This window comes from Scyliorhinus torazame, chromosome 14 (assembly GCF_047496885.1).
Source record: "Scyliorhinus torazame isolate Kashiwa2021f chromosome 14, sScyTor2.1, whole genome shotgun sequence".
NCBI lineage: Eukaryota > Metazoa > Chordata > Chondrichthyes > Carcharhiniformes > Scyliorhinidae > Scyliorhinus > Scyliorhinus torazame.
In genome coordinates, this window is record NC_092720.1 from 168,234,787 (window position 1) to 168,251,420 (window position 16,634).

A 16,634-nucleotide genomic window follows, 5' to 3' on the forward strand; every position below is an offset into this window, starting at 1 on the left:
TTCATGACTGAGTGAAGTTCAGCCCTATATTCCTTTGTCCCTCAGCATGAAGAGGGTGAATTAGAGGTGTCTGGAGTTCACTGATTCATGCCTAATCCTATCATAACAAATGAAATGTTTATGATGGGTGGACCCAACCCAATTGAGGGTCAGTAAGAAGAGCTGTGACCAGGTGAGGAGAAAGACTATGCATTGGGAGGAGGGTTAAAGAATGTGAGGCCTGAAGGTGAAGAACAATAATAGTCACTACAATGATATGTGCAGATGTGACAAGTGATAATAATCCCTTACTACCTGTGCCTAACTTCACCCGTGCCCACGCTGTGCCTTTACAATCCTTTACACTTGGGTACCATCCCACGATTTCAAGTTGTATTCCCAGGATGCACACCAGAGGTGGAGGTGGCCTGCTGCCTTCCACACCCTGTTGCTCGTGATGCCTTTGGTGGGCGTCCTCTGACGGGTTGGGGCCTGGAGGGCCCCGCTCTACTTTCAGGTGGTGGCAGTTGTCGGGTGAAAATATTCACAAGCAGACCTTTGAATGAGTAAATAAGCAGTTTATTATATCAGAGCTCTGGGAGAAAGGCCTTAGACTCCGCAGTCCTTTTCAGCGCACTTTCTCGCTTGAGCTAAGGTTCACATTGGGTTAATATCCAGATTCAAAGGACAGAGTTAGCTTGTACTCGCATTTGCATACAACCAATCAGCTTTATTTGCGTCACAATTCATTATACATGCAGTCAATCAATTTTCTTAGTATCCCAGTTTGGGCCATATATGGTTAAAGTGGGTTGGTGTCTGACCAGCTTCTAAATTCATGCAGAAGTCACTCAAAGCCAACATAAAGTTATGTCTCCTGCATCTTGAGATCTTGAGCTATTGAGGATACATTGTGCTTGTTGTCCTGTGGAGCTGTTATCAGTGGCTGTTAATACTCCCTAGAAATACCCACGTCTGGGTCCCATTCAATGAGGCTCTTTACACAGTTTGTAACTTAACCCAGCCAATGATTGTTCAGGAATGTGGCTAGCTCAGCTAACAGCCATTTTGTATTCTTTCTGATATTAGTAATTCTTAGGTTACAAAATCACAAGCATTGTGTATACACTATCTATTCCTACAAATTGCCTCTTATACAGGCATCTAAGCCAATGAGTACCTTTTGTCTTCTTTCTAAATCTGACTTCAACTACTGTGTTGCACAAAGAGCTACAAAACACAAAATTTTCCCACAACAGTAGTATTGCCGCGTCGCCCTGCTCTGTCTGCTGAACCGGTCTCAGGAAAGGGGGATTCAGATTGTGTGGTCACTCCCAGGCTTTCCTGGGATATACTCCAGCAGATCCTCCTCCCTCGGGGTGCTCATAGGCCCCTGAGTTACTCCAGGGGATGGAGGGGAAGCTGGAATGAGCTCAATGTTATCTGGGGCTGCCAATCCTGCAGGTCATCATTGTCTGTACCATGCAGTTAAGCCCCTCAGCCAGGATCCTCAGGGACTGAGCCATGCTTCGATGTTCTCCCATCATGGATCTGATCTGTTGCCCCAGGCTTTCCACTGCGGATGTCACCCTTGCAGTGGTGGCCTGAATTGCCAGCTACATCTCCTGCCACAAAAGGCTTTCGGACTCCTCCATTTGGCATGGCGTTTTTCACATGGGGAAAACAAATTCAAGTGTCTAAAAAGAGTCGTGTTGCCGAGGACAGTGGGAATCGCACCGATTTTCTTGCTGAAAATGACACTCTTAGCGATGTTTTCTGGTCTCCCTGTGGCGTGTTTCCCAGTGAATTTCCCATTGAATCCACCCCACTCCGCCGGGAAATCCGTTGGAAAAGGTACACCATCGACGGGACCAGAAGAGCCACCAGCACGAATAGCTGGAAGATCGTGCCCTTTGTCACTCTTTTGGAAAATTCCACCCTCTGTTTTTAGTTTCTCATTAATATCCCTGATCGAGCTCATTGCAGTGATCAGTAACCAGGCGATCTTCCACTGCTTTATTTTTGTAACCATTTTCACTCCAAACTCACTGCACTACAATTGGAAACTGCAACAACACTGACATGGACTGCATCGGTCTCAAGGGAAATTGAAGGTGGGCAATAAATTCCAGTCTAGCCAGTGACACTCACATCCTGTGAAAGAATAAAAAAACCTACTTCTGCATATTCCTGCTGCTTTTTCTCTCCATCTATTTCTAGATTCCACTTTCTTATTAATCCAGCCTACTGCAATATTTTAACTGCCACAAGCTTTCTTCCTCTGGATTATTCCCTCACTGTCATCTTCTGCCTATTATGTCGCTTTACCCAGACAATTGCTGCTCTTCTCCTGAAAATAGATCTCTTTGTTTTTCTTTTGATTTTGAAAATGAAGATTTTCTATGTCTCACCCTTCTGGCAACCAAAAATAAGCTTTTCTTCTCTTTGGCTTCTGATGGCAGTTTATTGGAGTTTTCTCGTACCAGCAGACAAAAAGGTCTTTGGTGTGTGATCATTTGAACACATTTTCGATTTGGCAATTTACAGGGTGGGTTTTTCCATTTAGCCAACAAGTTCAAAGAGTCGTAATTCTTCCAAGTCAGTCATGCTAAAGTTTACAACAACAAAAAAAGATTCTGTATCCTACAGAGTTATTTAGATCAGCGACATAGAATTAATTCGAACAACCGAGAGTACGGAGCTCTCCAGCTTGGAATTTCTGGATATAGTTAGGTTAATTAGTGAGCGAAGCAGCTGTTCTCCATGTAGGAGAAAGCCGGGTAGAGTTAGTCCAATCAGTAAAGTTAAAGCATAAAAATCAACTGGGTGAAACATCGCTTCCCAACTTTGAAACAGTTGAATGATATTAATATTTATCAACAACCTCCAAGTTGATTGGTTTTCTGACTGATCCATTGGCACAAATTAGATACCATTCCTTTAAATCCTTTTCTTTCCTTTTTCCTTTTCTTTACAGCTTGATATTCTTTCCATTCCTCTGGAAACAGCTCCTCTTTCCTGGAAACTTTTGCGATTAACTGAGCCTGTTTCTTGACTTCATTCAGCGACTGGATTCTCTCGATGAACCCTGGTTTAGCCTCCTCTTTCTCAGATTGAATCAGCAGATCGATGTAAACTGGGGTTGACAATGGGTTTGGTCGGAGAGCAATTTCTTCAAGTCTTAAAATGCTTTGGGATGATTTTTCAATCAGTTCCAACACGACATCCTGAACATCATCAAATTCCTGCTGAAGTTTCTCCATGATTTTCTCCTGTGTCATCTTTTCACCAGATGCCCTTTCATACTTTTCCTTCAGCTCACGGTATGTCCTCTTCTCCTTTCTGGTTTCATATTCAAATCTGTACTTTTGGTTGAAATGAACACTCCAGATACATTTATAGGGACAGACTGTGCAGCAACCATTGCTGCCCATTGCTGCACATCCCCTTTTACCATCATCATTAGGGATTCCACAGGGATAGTGACAGGTGAAGTGACATTTCTGACAGTTGGTTATATAACAACCGCTCCCACTGATGTCTATTTGGATTGGGTCTGTGATTTCAATTTCATATTCAAAATCTTTATTTGCATCCAGATCAACCTGGTGTTGGTTCAAAGCTTGTTTTGTCTTCCTGATCTCCTCCAGTTTTGTCAGACCTGCTGTGATCTGAGGCTGTAATCCCGCGATCGCAGCCTCCAGCTGCTGACGCTCCCTCAGGACCTCCTTTGTTAAGAGTAAACTCTTTGTTTCCATTTTGTTTAGAGCCCTAAAGAATTTCTTCATACTGTTTGATCCCATCTTCCAGAACATTGCATCAAAGTTATCGTCCTCTTCCTCATCTTCGCTGTCACCAGAGCTCCTCTTGTTGGCAGAGTTTCCAGAAGCTGAACTTTGAGCAAATACGGCTGAATTGTTGAATTTGAAGTGAACTGGAAAACCTTTTTTATCTTTGGGACACGGTACATCAGCAACATTGATGGCCTCCAGAATGGGGGGAACCTGCCCATCTGCAAATGTCACCAGGATTTGGATATTCTCAGCAATATCTTTACCAAAAATGGAAAGAATTGAATCAAAGACATATTTCTGTGCATGAGTCAGACGAGCCAATGAGGCTTGAGCAACAAAACACACGGCATCAATGTGATCAACACCTTCTGGGGAAGTAAAGAACTCTCGGATCTGATCAGTGATCAGTTTATCTCGAGTTATTCCTCTGGTATCTCCGAATCCCGGTGTGTCAATGATAGTGAGAGAGTAACTAATCTGGAATCCTTCTCGATGGTGGAGTTCATAGGCAGTGATTGAGGATGTCTGACTTTCAGCCTGGGATCTTCCTGTTCCTTCATCTATTAATTTATATCTGAAATTGTCCTCCCATTCCACACCCAGGATGTAATTGATCATTCCGTTGATGAGGGTTGTTTTTCCTGCTCCTGTTGCTCCAAGAACCATAATTGTCTTGGCACTGTGGGTTGTGATCGGTTTTCCGAAGGAGCATTTTACACGGTGCCCATCCTTGTCAAGTTTCTTCTTCTTTAAGGAGAGGGTGTAAATGGAAGGGTTCCCATTGGCTGTTAATGTACTTTCTCTGCAAAGTTTCTCAGCCAGTCTCTTTGGTTCATTTTCTGTTTTTATTAAAACCTCATCACTTGGTTCACTAGAACCACCTTCTCCACAGACAGCAGACACTCGCACTCTGTAGGATGTCTTGGGTTTCAATCCCTCTAAAGTATAATGACATTTGCTACCTGTTGTCTTTATTTCCTCCCATAATCCATTCGCTGTGCTGGAGGTAACTGTCTTTTCTTCTCTATGTTCTATCCTGTACTGAACTATATCAACATCAGCTCCAATCTCAGTCGGCCTGTTCCAGGTGAATGTTGCATCATACCAGTAAACCTGGATTAAAGGTTTACCAGGTGGACTTGTAGGAAGTGTGGTGACACTGTAACTCTCACTGATCATGCTGACCCCTGCCTTGGTCACTGCTCTGTATTGGAATTGATATTCCTGGTGTGGCTGTAACCCAGATATTGTGAAGGATTTGGATTTATCGGATGTATCCACAGTTTTCCATTCCTCCTGTTGGGTAGCTCGGTACTCCACCCTGTACCCAACAATCTCACCAGCTCCATATCTCGGTGGCTGGAATTGGAGGGTCACACTGTCATGTGTTGTTCCACTAACCACAGGTCTCTCCAGCTGTGACGGGGGTTCGAAGCAGTGACTGACCACAAACCCTCTCTCATACAGGTAAATCGATGCTCCCACATTACTGTCATCCTGCACAGAAGCAACAATGAACTTTGTTTTCCCTCGTGCTCTGTTGGCTGTGGAAAAATCCAGGAATAAGCGAGAAAGCTCCCTCATCTTCTGGGATACAGACACTGAGTTAAACCACTGCTGGGTGTGATGTTCTGCACTAACCCGGTTAGCAGGATTTGGTATCTGCATTTTCTCAGCAGTGTGAGATTGTAGGTAACTGACTGCTTCTGACAGATAGAAATCCTCTTGATGCAGTGATGTGAATGAGAAGCAGACCACATACTCTGTCTGTGAATCCAACACTTCTCTATCCAACTCACTCCTTGATTTCACAAAGTGTATATCTGTCAATATCGAGAGATAAGATCTCACCACATTCATTTCCCGCTCCTGGTCATCCAGCCATTTGATCAGTGACTGGTGTTTGAATGGTGACTGTTCCTTGTTCTTCAGAATATCCACCAGTAACCCCTCCTCCTCCCCACCTCCACGGATAGATGGTAACACTCTGGATAAAGTCTTCTGGAAAACCAGTTTGTGCTCCAGACACATCTCTCGGAATTTCATTATCCTGTTCCCAATCTCTGGAAATTGAACAGTGACACTGTCTCTCATCATATCATTGCATCTCATCACTGCCTCATTGAGCTGCTCCAGCACAGACTGGCAGCGATTGACCAGTCCGACACTGATGCCTCGTACCAGCTGAGCAGCTTTGGAGTCCAGTTTGTTGAGTGGGTAGAGCCAGACTCTCATGGGCACTGCGTGCTCTCCATCCCGTCCCAGTAACTTTGGGAGGGTTCTATAGATGTTAATGGCATCTTGGAATGTGGTGGGATTGTTTTCCAGGGAGAAATCACCATAAAAGGTGCAGTTGAATTTCTGGGAATTGGATTTTTGTTCATCTGTCATTTTTAGGGAGGCCTGACCCTCAATTACGATCCCGGGAATAATTTTAACTGTCACTTCCAGGTTACCCTGAATATCCTGTAGGTTCTCTGATGAAGAGACCTCTTGATCAAACACAAAGAAAGCCTGAGCTCCGTACAGCACTGCTGTAACCACGTGAGTTGCTGTCCCCTGATCAAATACATATGGGAAGGTTACATTCTGCCTTCCCAAGTGGCTCATTGACAGCTGCTCAAACCTGGTTGTTGTTCGGTATTGAAGGGTCACTCGGGCCTGTCGCTTCGATCTCTTTGTGTCACTGAGATATTTCGCTGATCCTTTCACCTCTACCAATCCAGACAAGAAACTTGCTTTCAGTGATCCGTTCACATTCAGAGCAGAGGCTTTTGTTTCAATAAGGTCAGAAGCAATGATGTGAAACTCAGTATTAGGCTGACATTGAACATTAAGGTCAGTCTGCAGTGCCTTCAGTTCCCACAGTGTCAAACCTACAAGAGAAAAATTAATCTTAACATTCATTTTCCATTGTAGATCGTGAGAGACATGAGGTGAGGATAAAAGGAAAAACAACTCAGAGCCTGAGAGCTATGAAGAGAGGTGAACCAGAGACTGTGATAAAAGGTGCAGTAACGAGAGTGGGAACAATGGAGCTGAATTGCAAAAGGATGCAAGTGTAAGAACAAAATCACTGAAGTGAGAAACAAGTAAAATAGGCATTTAAAAGAAAGACAATCAACCACAGAGATTATTTCTGGAGCAATAAAATTAAAGACATTTACAAAAAATATGAATTTTGATAGTAATTGTTAAAATATTCAAGGGGGATGATCACTGGACTTTATAAAAATTAAGAAAAATAAATATGTAGTGGATCATACAGTATGTATAGAGATTAATATAGAATCTGACAGAGAGGATCACACGGCTCTTACTGAGATTAATATAGAATCTGACAGAGAGGATCACACGGCTCTTACTGAGATTAATATAGAATCTGACAGAGAGGATCACACGGCTCTTACTGAGATTAATATAGAATCTGACAGAGAGGATCACACGGCTCTTACTGAGATTAATATAGAATCTGACAGAGAGGATCACACGGCTCTTACTGAGATTAATATAGAATCTGACAGAGAGGATCACACGGCTCTCACTGAGATTAATATAGAATCTGACAGAGAGGATCACACGGCTCTTACTGAGATTAATATAGAATCTGACAGAGAGGATCACACGGCTCTCACTGAGATTAATATAGAATCTGACAGAGAGGATCACACGGCTCTTACTGAGATTAATATAGAATCTGACAGAGAGGATCACACGACTCTTACTGAGATTAATATAGAATCTGACAGAGAGGATCACACGGCTCTGACTGAGATTAATATAGAATCTGACAGAGAGGATCACACGGCTCTTACTGAGATTAATATAGAATCTGCCAGGGAGGATCACACGGCTCTAACTGAGATTACTATAGAATCTGACAGAGTGGATCACACGGCTCTTACATAGATTAATATAGAATCTGACAGAGAGGATCACACGGCTCTTACTGAGATTAATATAGAATCTGACAGAGAGGATCACACGGCTCTTACTGAGATTAATATAGAATCTGACAGAGAGGATCACACGACTCTTACAGAGATTAATATAGAATCTGACAGAGAGGATCACACGGCTCTTACTGAGATTAATATAGAATCTGACAGACAGGATCACACGGCTCTTACTGAGGTTAATATAGAATCTGACAAAGAGGATCACACGGCTCTTACTGAGGTTAATATAGATTCTGACAGAGAGGATCACACGGCTCTTACTGAGATTAATATAGAATCTGACAGAGAGGATCACACGGCTCTTACTGAGATTAATATAGAATCTGACAGAGAGGATCACACGGATCTTACTGAGATTAATATAGAATCTGACAGAGAGGATCACACGGCTCTTACTGAGATTAATATAGAATCTGACAGAGAGGATCACACGGCTCTTACTGAGATTAATATAGAATCTGACAGAGAGGATCACACGGCTCTTACTGATATTAATATAGAATCTGACAGAGTGGATCACACGGCTCTTACTGAGATTGATATCGAATCTGACAGAGAGGATCACACGGCTCTTACTGAGATTAATATAGAATCTGACAGACAGGATCACACGGCTCGTACTGAGATTAATATAGAATCTGACAGAGAGGATCACACGGCTCTTACTGAGGTTAATATAGATTCTGACAGAGAGGATCACACGGCTCTTACTGAGATTAATATAGAATCTGACAGAGAGGATCACACGGCTCTTACTGAGATTAATATAGAATCTGACAGAGAGGATCACACGGCTCTTACAGAGATTAATATAGAATCTGACAAAGAGGATCACACGGCTCTTACTGAGGTTAATATAGATTCTGACAGAGAGAATCACACGGCTCTTACTGAGATTAATATAGAATCTGACAGAGAGGATCACACGGCTCTTACTGAGATTAATATAGAATCTGACAGAGAGGATCACACGGCTCTTACTGAGATTAATATAGAATCTGACAGAGAGGATCACACGGCTCTTACTGAGATTAATATAGAATCTGACAGAGAGGATCACACGGCTCTTACTGAGATTAATATAGAATCTGACAGAGAGGATCACACGGCTCTTACAGAGATGAATATAGAATCGGACAGAGAGGATCACACGGCTCTTACTGAGATTAATATAGAATCTTACAGAGAGGATCACACGGCTCTTACTGAGATTAATATAGAATCTGACAGAGAGGATCACACGGCTCTTACTGAGATTAATATAGAATCTGACAGAGAGGATCACACGGCTCTTACTGAGATTAATATAGAATCTGACAGAGAGGATCACACGGCTCTTACTGAGATTAATATAGAATCTGACAGAGAGGATCACACGGATCTTACTGAGATTAATATAGAATCTGACAGAGAGGATCACACGGCTCTTACTGAGATTAATATAGAATCTGACAGAGAGGATCACACGGCTCTTACTGAGATTAATATAGAATCTGACAGAGAGGATCACACGGCTCTTACTGATATTAATATAGAATCTGACAGAGTGGATCACACGACTCTTACTGAGATTAATATAGAATCTGACAGAGAGGATCACACGGCTCTTACTGAGATTAATATAGAATCTGACAGACAGGATCACACGGCTCGTACTGAGATTAATATAGAATCTGACAGACAGGATCACACGGCTCTTACTGAGGTTAATATAGATTCTGACAGAGAGGATCACACGGCTCTTACTGAGATTAATATAGAATCTGACAGAGAGGATCACACGGCTCTTACTGAGATTAATATAGAATCTGACAGAGAGGATCACACGGCTCTTACAGTGATTAATATAGAATCTGACAAAGAGGATCACACGGCTCTTACTGAGGTTAATATAGATTCTGACAGAGAGAATCACACGGCTCTTACTGAGATTAATATAGAATCTGACAGAGAGGATCACACGGCTCTTACTGAGATTAATATAGAATCTGACAGAGAGGATCACACGGCTCTTACTGAGATTAATATAGAATCTGACAGAGAGGATCACACGGCTCTTACTGAGATTAATATAGAATCTGACAGAGAGGATCACACGGCTCTTACTGAGATTAATATAGAATCTGACAGAGAGGATCACACGGCTCTTACTGAGATTAATATAGAATCTGACAGAGAGGATCACACGGCTCTTACAGAGATTAATATAGAATCTGACAGAGAGGATCACACGGCGCTTACTGAGATTAATATAGAATCTGACAGAGAGGATCACACGGCTCTGACAGAGATTAACATAGAATCTGACAGAGAGGATCACACGGCTCTTACTGAGATTAATATAGAATCTGACAGAGGATCACACGGCTCTTACTGAGATTAATATAGAATCTGACAGAGAGGATCACACGGCTCTTACTGAGATCAATATAGAATCTGACAGAAAGGATCACACGGCTCTTACTGAGATTAATATAGAATCTGACAGAGAGGATCACACGGCTCTTACTGAGATTAATATAGAATCTGACAGAGAGGATCACACGGCTCTTACTGAGATTAATATAGAATCTGACAGAGAGGGTCACACGACTCTTACTGATATTAATATAGAATCTGACAGAGAGGATCACACGGCTCTTACTGAGATTAATATAGAATCTGACAGAGAGGGTCACACGACTCTTACTGATATTAATATAGAATCTGACAGAGTGGATCACACGGCTCTTACAGAGATGAATATAGAATCGGACAGAGAGGATCACACGGCTCTTACTGAGATTAATATAGAATCTTACAGAGAGGTTCACACGGCTCTTACTGAGATTAATATAGAATCTGACAGAGAGGTTCACACGGCTCTTACTGAGATTAATATAGAATCTGACAGAGTGGATCACACGGCTCTCACTGAGATTAATATAGAATCTCACTGCGAGGATCACACGGCTCTTACTGAGATTAATATAGAATCTGCCAGGGAGGATCACACGGCTCTTACAGAGATTACTATAGAATCTGACAGAGTGGATCACACGGCTCTTACAGAGATTAATATAGAATCTGACAGAGAGGATCACACGGCTCTTACTGAGATTAATATAGAATCTGTCAGAGAGGATCACACGGCTCTTACTGAGATTAATATAGAATCTGACAGAGAGGATCACACGGCTCTTACTGAGATTAATATAGAATCTGACAGAGAGGATCACACGGCTCTTACAGAGATTAATATAGAATCTGACAGAGAGGATCACACGGCTCTTACTGAGATTAATATAGAATCTGACAGACAGGATCACACGGCTCTTACTGAGGTTAATATAGAATCTGACAAAGAGGATCACACGGCTCTTACTGAGATTAATATAGAATCTGACAGAGAGGATCACACGGCTCTTACTGAGATTAATATAGAAACTGACAGAGAGGATCACACGGCTCTTACTGAGATTAACATAGAATCTGACAGAGAGGATCACACGGCTCTTACAGAGATTAATATAGAATCTGACAGAGCTGATCACACGGCTCTTACTGAGATTAATATAGAATCTGACAGAGAGGATCACACGGCTCTTACAGAGATTAATATAGAATCTGACAGAGCTGATCACACGGCTCTTACAGAGATTAATATAGAATCTGACAGAGAGTATCACACGGCTCTTACTGAGATTAATATAGAATCTGACAGAGTGGATCTCACGGCTCTTACAGAGATTAATATAGAATCTGACAGAGAGGATCACACGGCTCTTACTGAGATTAATATAGAATCTGACAGAGAGGATCACACGGCTTCTACTGAGATTAATATAGAATCTGACAGAGAGGATCACACGGCTCTTACTGGGTTTAATATAGAATCTGACAGAGAGGATCACACGGCTCTTACTGATATTAATATAGAATCTGACAGAGAGGATCACACGGCTCTTACTGATATTAATATAGAATCTGACAGAGAGGATCACACGGCTCTTACTGAGATTAATATAGAATCTGACTGTGAGGATCACACGGCTCTTACTGAGATTAATATAGAATCTGACAGAGAGGATCACATGGCTCTTACTGAGATTAATATAGAATCTGACAGAGAGGATAACATGGCTCTTACTGAGATTAATATAGAATCTGACAGAGAGGATCACATGGCTCTTACTGAGATTAATATAGAATCTGTCAGAGAGGATCACACGGCTCTTACTGAGATTAATATAGAATCTGACAGAGAGGATCACACGGCTCTTACTGAGATTAATATAGAATCTGACAGAGAGGTTCACACGGCTCTCACTGAGATTTGTATAGAATCTGACAGAGAGGACCACACGGCTCTTACAGAGATTAATATAGAATCCGAGAGAGAGGATCACACGGCTCTTACAGAGATTAATATAGAATCTGACAGTGGGGATCACACGGCTCTTACAGAGATTAATACAGAATCTGACAGTGGGGATCACACGGCTCTTACAGAGATTAATATAGAATCTGACAGAGAGGATCACACGGCTCTTACAGAGATTAATACATAATCTGACAGGGTGGATCACACGGCTCTTACTGAGATTAATATAGAATCTGACAGAGAGGATCACACGGATCTTACTGAGATTAATATAGAATCCGACAGAGAGGATCACACGGCTCTTACTGAGATTAATATAGAATCTGACGGAGTGGATCGCACGGCTCTTACAGAGATTAATATAGAATCGGACAGAGAGGATCACATGGCTCTTACTGAGATTAATATAGAATCTGACAGAGAGGTTCACACGGCTCTTACTGAGATTAATATAGAATCTGACAGAGAGGTTCACACGGCTCTTACTGAGATTAATATAGAATCTGACAGAGTGGATCACACGGCTCTCACTGAGATTAATATAGAATCTGACTGCGAGGATCACACGGCTCTTACTGAGATTAATATAGAATCTGCCAGGGAGGATCACACGGCTCTTACTGTGATTACTATAGAATCTGACAGAGTGGACCACACGGCTCATACATAGATTAATATAGAATCTGACAGAGAGGATCACACGGCTCTTACTGATATTAATATAGAATCTGACAGAGAGGATCACACGGCTCTTACTGAGATTAATATAGAATCTGACAGACAGGATCACACGGCTCTTACTGAGGTTAATATAGAATCTGACAAAGAGGATCACACGGCTCTTACTGAGATTAATATAGAATCTGACAGTGAGGATCACACGGCTCTTACTGAGATTAATATAGAATCTGACAGAGAGGATCACACGGCTCTTACTGAGATTAATATAGAATCAGACAGAAAGGATCACACGGCTCTTACTGAGATTAATATAGAATCTGACAGAGAGGATCACACGGCTCTTACTGATATTAATATAGAATCTGACAGAGAGGATCACACGGCTCTTACTGAGATTAATATAGAATCTGACAGACAGGATCACACGGCTCTTACTGAGGTTAATATAGAATCTGACAAAGAGGATCACACGGCTCTCACTGAGATTAATATAGAATCTGACAGAGAGGATCACACGGCTCTTACTGAGATTAATATAGAATCTGACAGATTGGATCACACGGCTCTTACAGAGATTAATATAGAATCTGACAGAGAGGATCACAAGGCTCTTACTGATATTAATATAGAATCTGACAGAGAGGATCACACGGCTCTTACTGATATTAATATAGAATCCGACAGAGAGGATCACACGGCTCTTACTGAGATTAATATAGAATCTGACAGAGTGGATCACACGGCTCTTACAGAGATGAATATAGAATCGGACAGAGAGGATCACACGGCTCTTACTGAGATTAATATAGAATCTGACAGAGAGGTTCACACGGCTCTTACTGAGATTAATATAGAATCTGACTGCGAGGATCACACGGCTCTTACTGAGATTAATATAGAATCTGCCAGGGAGGATCACACGGCTCTTACTGAGATTACTATAGAATCTGACAGAGAGGATCACATGGCTCTCACTGAGATTAATATAGAATCTGACAGAGAGGATCACACGGCTCTTACTGAGATTAATATAGAATCTGCCAGGGAGGATCACACGGCTCTTACTGAGATTACTATAGAATCTGACAGAGTGGATCACACGGCTCTTACAGAGATTAATATAGAATCTGACAGAGAGGATCACACGGCTCTTACTGAGATTAATATAGAATCTGTCAGAGAGGATCACACGGCTCTTACTGAGATTAATATAGAATCTGACAGAGAGGATCACACGGCACTTACTGACATTAATATTGAATCTGACAGAGAGGATCACACGGCTCTTACTGAGATTAATATAGAATCTGACAGACAGGATCATACGGCTCTTACTGAGGTTAATATAGAATCTGACAAAGAGGATCACACGGCTCTTACTGAGATTAATATAGAATCTGACAGAGTGAATCACACGGCTCTTACTGATATTAATATAGAATCTGACAGAGAGGATCACACGGCTCTTACTGAGATTAATATAGAATCTGACAGACAGGATCATACGGCTCTTACTGAGGTTAATATAGAATCTGACAAAGAGGATCACACGGCTCTTACTGAGATTAATATAGAATCTGACAGAGAGGATCACACGGCTCTTACTGAGATTAATATAGAATCTGACAGAGAGGATCACACGGCTCTTACTGAGATTAATATAGAATCTGACAGAGAGGATCACACGGCTCTTACAGAGATTAATATAGAATCTGACAGAGAGGATCACACGGCTCTTACTGAGATTAATATAGAATCTGACAGAGAGGATCACACGGCTCTTACTGAGATTAATATGGGATCTGACCGAGAGGATCACACGGCTCTTACTGAGATTAATATAGAATCTGACAGAGTGGATCACACGGCTCTTACTGAGATTAATATAGAATGTGACAGAGAGGATCACACGGCTCTTACTGAGATTAATATAGAATCTGACAGATAGGATCACAGGGCTCTTACTGAGATTAATACAGAATCTGACAGAGAGGATCACACGGCTTCTACTGAGATTAATATAGAATCTGACAGAGAGGATCACACGGCTCTTACTGGGATTAATATAGAATCTGACAGAGAGGATCACATGGCTCTTACTGAGATTAATATAGAATCTGACAGAGAGGATCACACGGCTCTTACTGAGATTAATATAGAATCTGACAGAGAGGATCACACGGCTCTTACAGAGATTAATATAGAATCTGACAGAGAGGATCATACGGCTCTTACTGAGATTAATATAGAATCTGACAGAGAGGATCACACGGCTCTTACTGATATTAATATAGAATCTGACTGTGAGGATCACACGGCTCTTACATAGATTCATATAGAATCTGACAGAGAGGTACACACGGCTCTCACTGAGATTTGTATAGAATCTGACAGAGAGGACCACACGGCTCTTACAGAGATTAATATAGAATCCGAGAGAGAGGATCACACGGCTCTTACTGAGATTAATATAGAATCTGACAGTGGGGATCACACGGCTCTTACAGAGATTAATATAGAATCTGACAGTGGGGATCACACGGCTCTTACAGAGATTAATATAGAATCTGACAGAGAGGATCACACGGCTCTTACAGAGATTAATACATAATCTGACAGGGTGGATCACACGGCTCTTACTGAGATTAACATAGAATCTGACAGAGAGGATCACAATGATCTAACTGAGATTAATATAGAATCCGACAGAGAGGATCACACGGCTCTTACTGAGATTAATATAGAATCTGACAGAGTGGATCACACGGCTCTTACAGAGATTAATATAGAATCGGACAGAGAGGATCACACGGCTCTTACTGAGATTAATATAGAATCTGACAGAGAGGATCACACGGCTCTTACTGAGATTAATATCGAATCTGACAGAGTGAATCACACGGCTCTCACTGAGATTAATATAGAATCTGACAGAGAGGATCACACGGCTCTTACTGAGATTAATATAGAATCTGACAGAGAGGTTCACACGGCTCTTACTGAGATTAATATAGAATCTGACAGAGTGGATCACACGGCTCTCACTGAGATTAATATAGAATCTGCCAGGGAGGATCACACGGCTCTTACTGAGATTACTATAGAATCTGACAGAGTGGATCACACGGCTCTTACAGAGATTAATATAGAATCTGACAGAGAGGATCACACGGCTCTTACTGAGATTAATATAGAATCTGACAGAGAGGATCACACGGCTCTTACTGAGATTAATATCGAATCTGACAGAGAGGATCACACGGCTCTTACTGATATTAATATAGAATCTGACAGAGAGGATCACACGGCTCTTACAGAGATTAATATAGAATCTGACAGAGCTGATCACACGGCTCTTACTGAGATTAATATAGAATCTGACAGAGTGGATCACACTGCTCTTACTGAGATTAATATAGAATCTGACAGAGAGGATCACACGGCTCTTACTGAGATTAATGTAGAATCTGATAGTGAGGAGCACACGACTCTTACTGAGGTTAATATAGAATCTGACAGAGAGGATCACACGGCTCTTACAGAGATTAATATAGAATCTGACAGAGAGGATCACACGGCTCTTACTGAGATTAATATAGAATCTGACAGAGAGGATCACACGGCTCTTACAGAGATTAATATAGAATCTGCCAGGGAGGATCACACGGCTCTTACTGAGATTACTATAGAATCTGATAGAGTGGATCACACGGCTCTTACAGAGAATAATATAGAATCTGACAGAGAGGATCACACGGCTCTTACTGAGATTAATATAGAATCTGTCAGAGAGGATCACACGGCTCTTACTGATATTAATGTAGAATCTGACAGAGAGGATCACACGGCTCTTACTGA

At 41.7% G+C, this 16,634-nt stretch overlaps 1 protein-coding gene across 1 annotated transcript in view; it reads right to left on the reverse strand.

The window, feature by feature from the left end:
- Positions 1–536: 536 nt before the first annotated feature.
- LOC140390198 (uncharacterized) overlaps positions 537–16,634 on the reverse strand; it is a 69,617-nt gene continuing 53,519 nt past the window's right edge. The window contains exon 3 of the mRNA XM_072475148.1: positions 537–6,649. Coding sequence (XP_072331249.1) covers positions 2,856–6,649 — 3,794 coding nt within the window. The 3' untranslated portion in view covers positions 537–2,855. The remainder of the gene's footprint in view (positions 6,650–16,634) is intronic.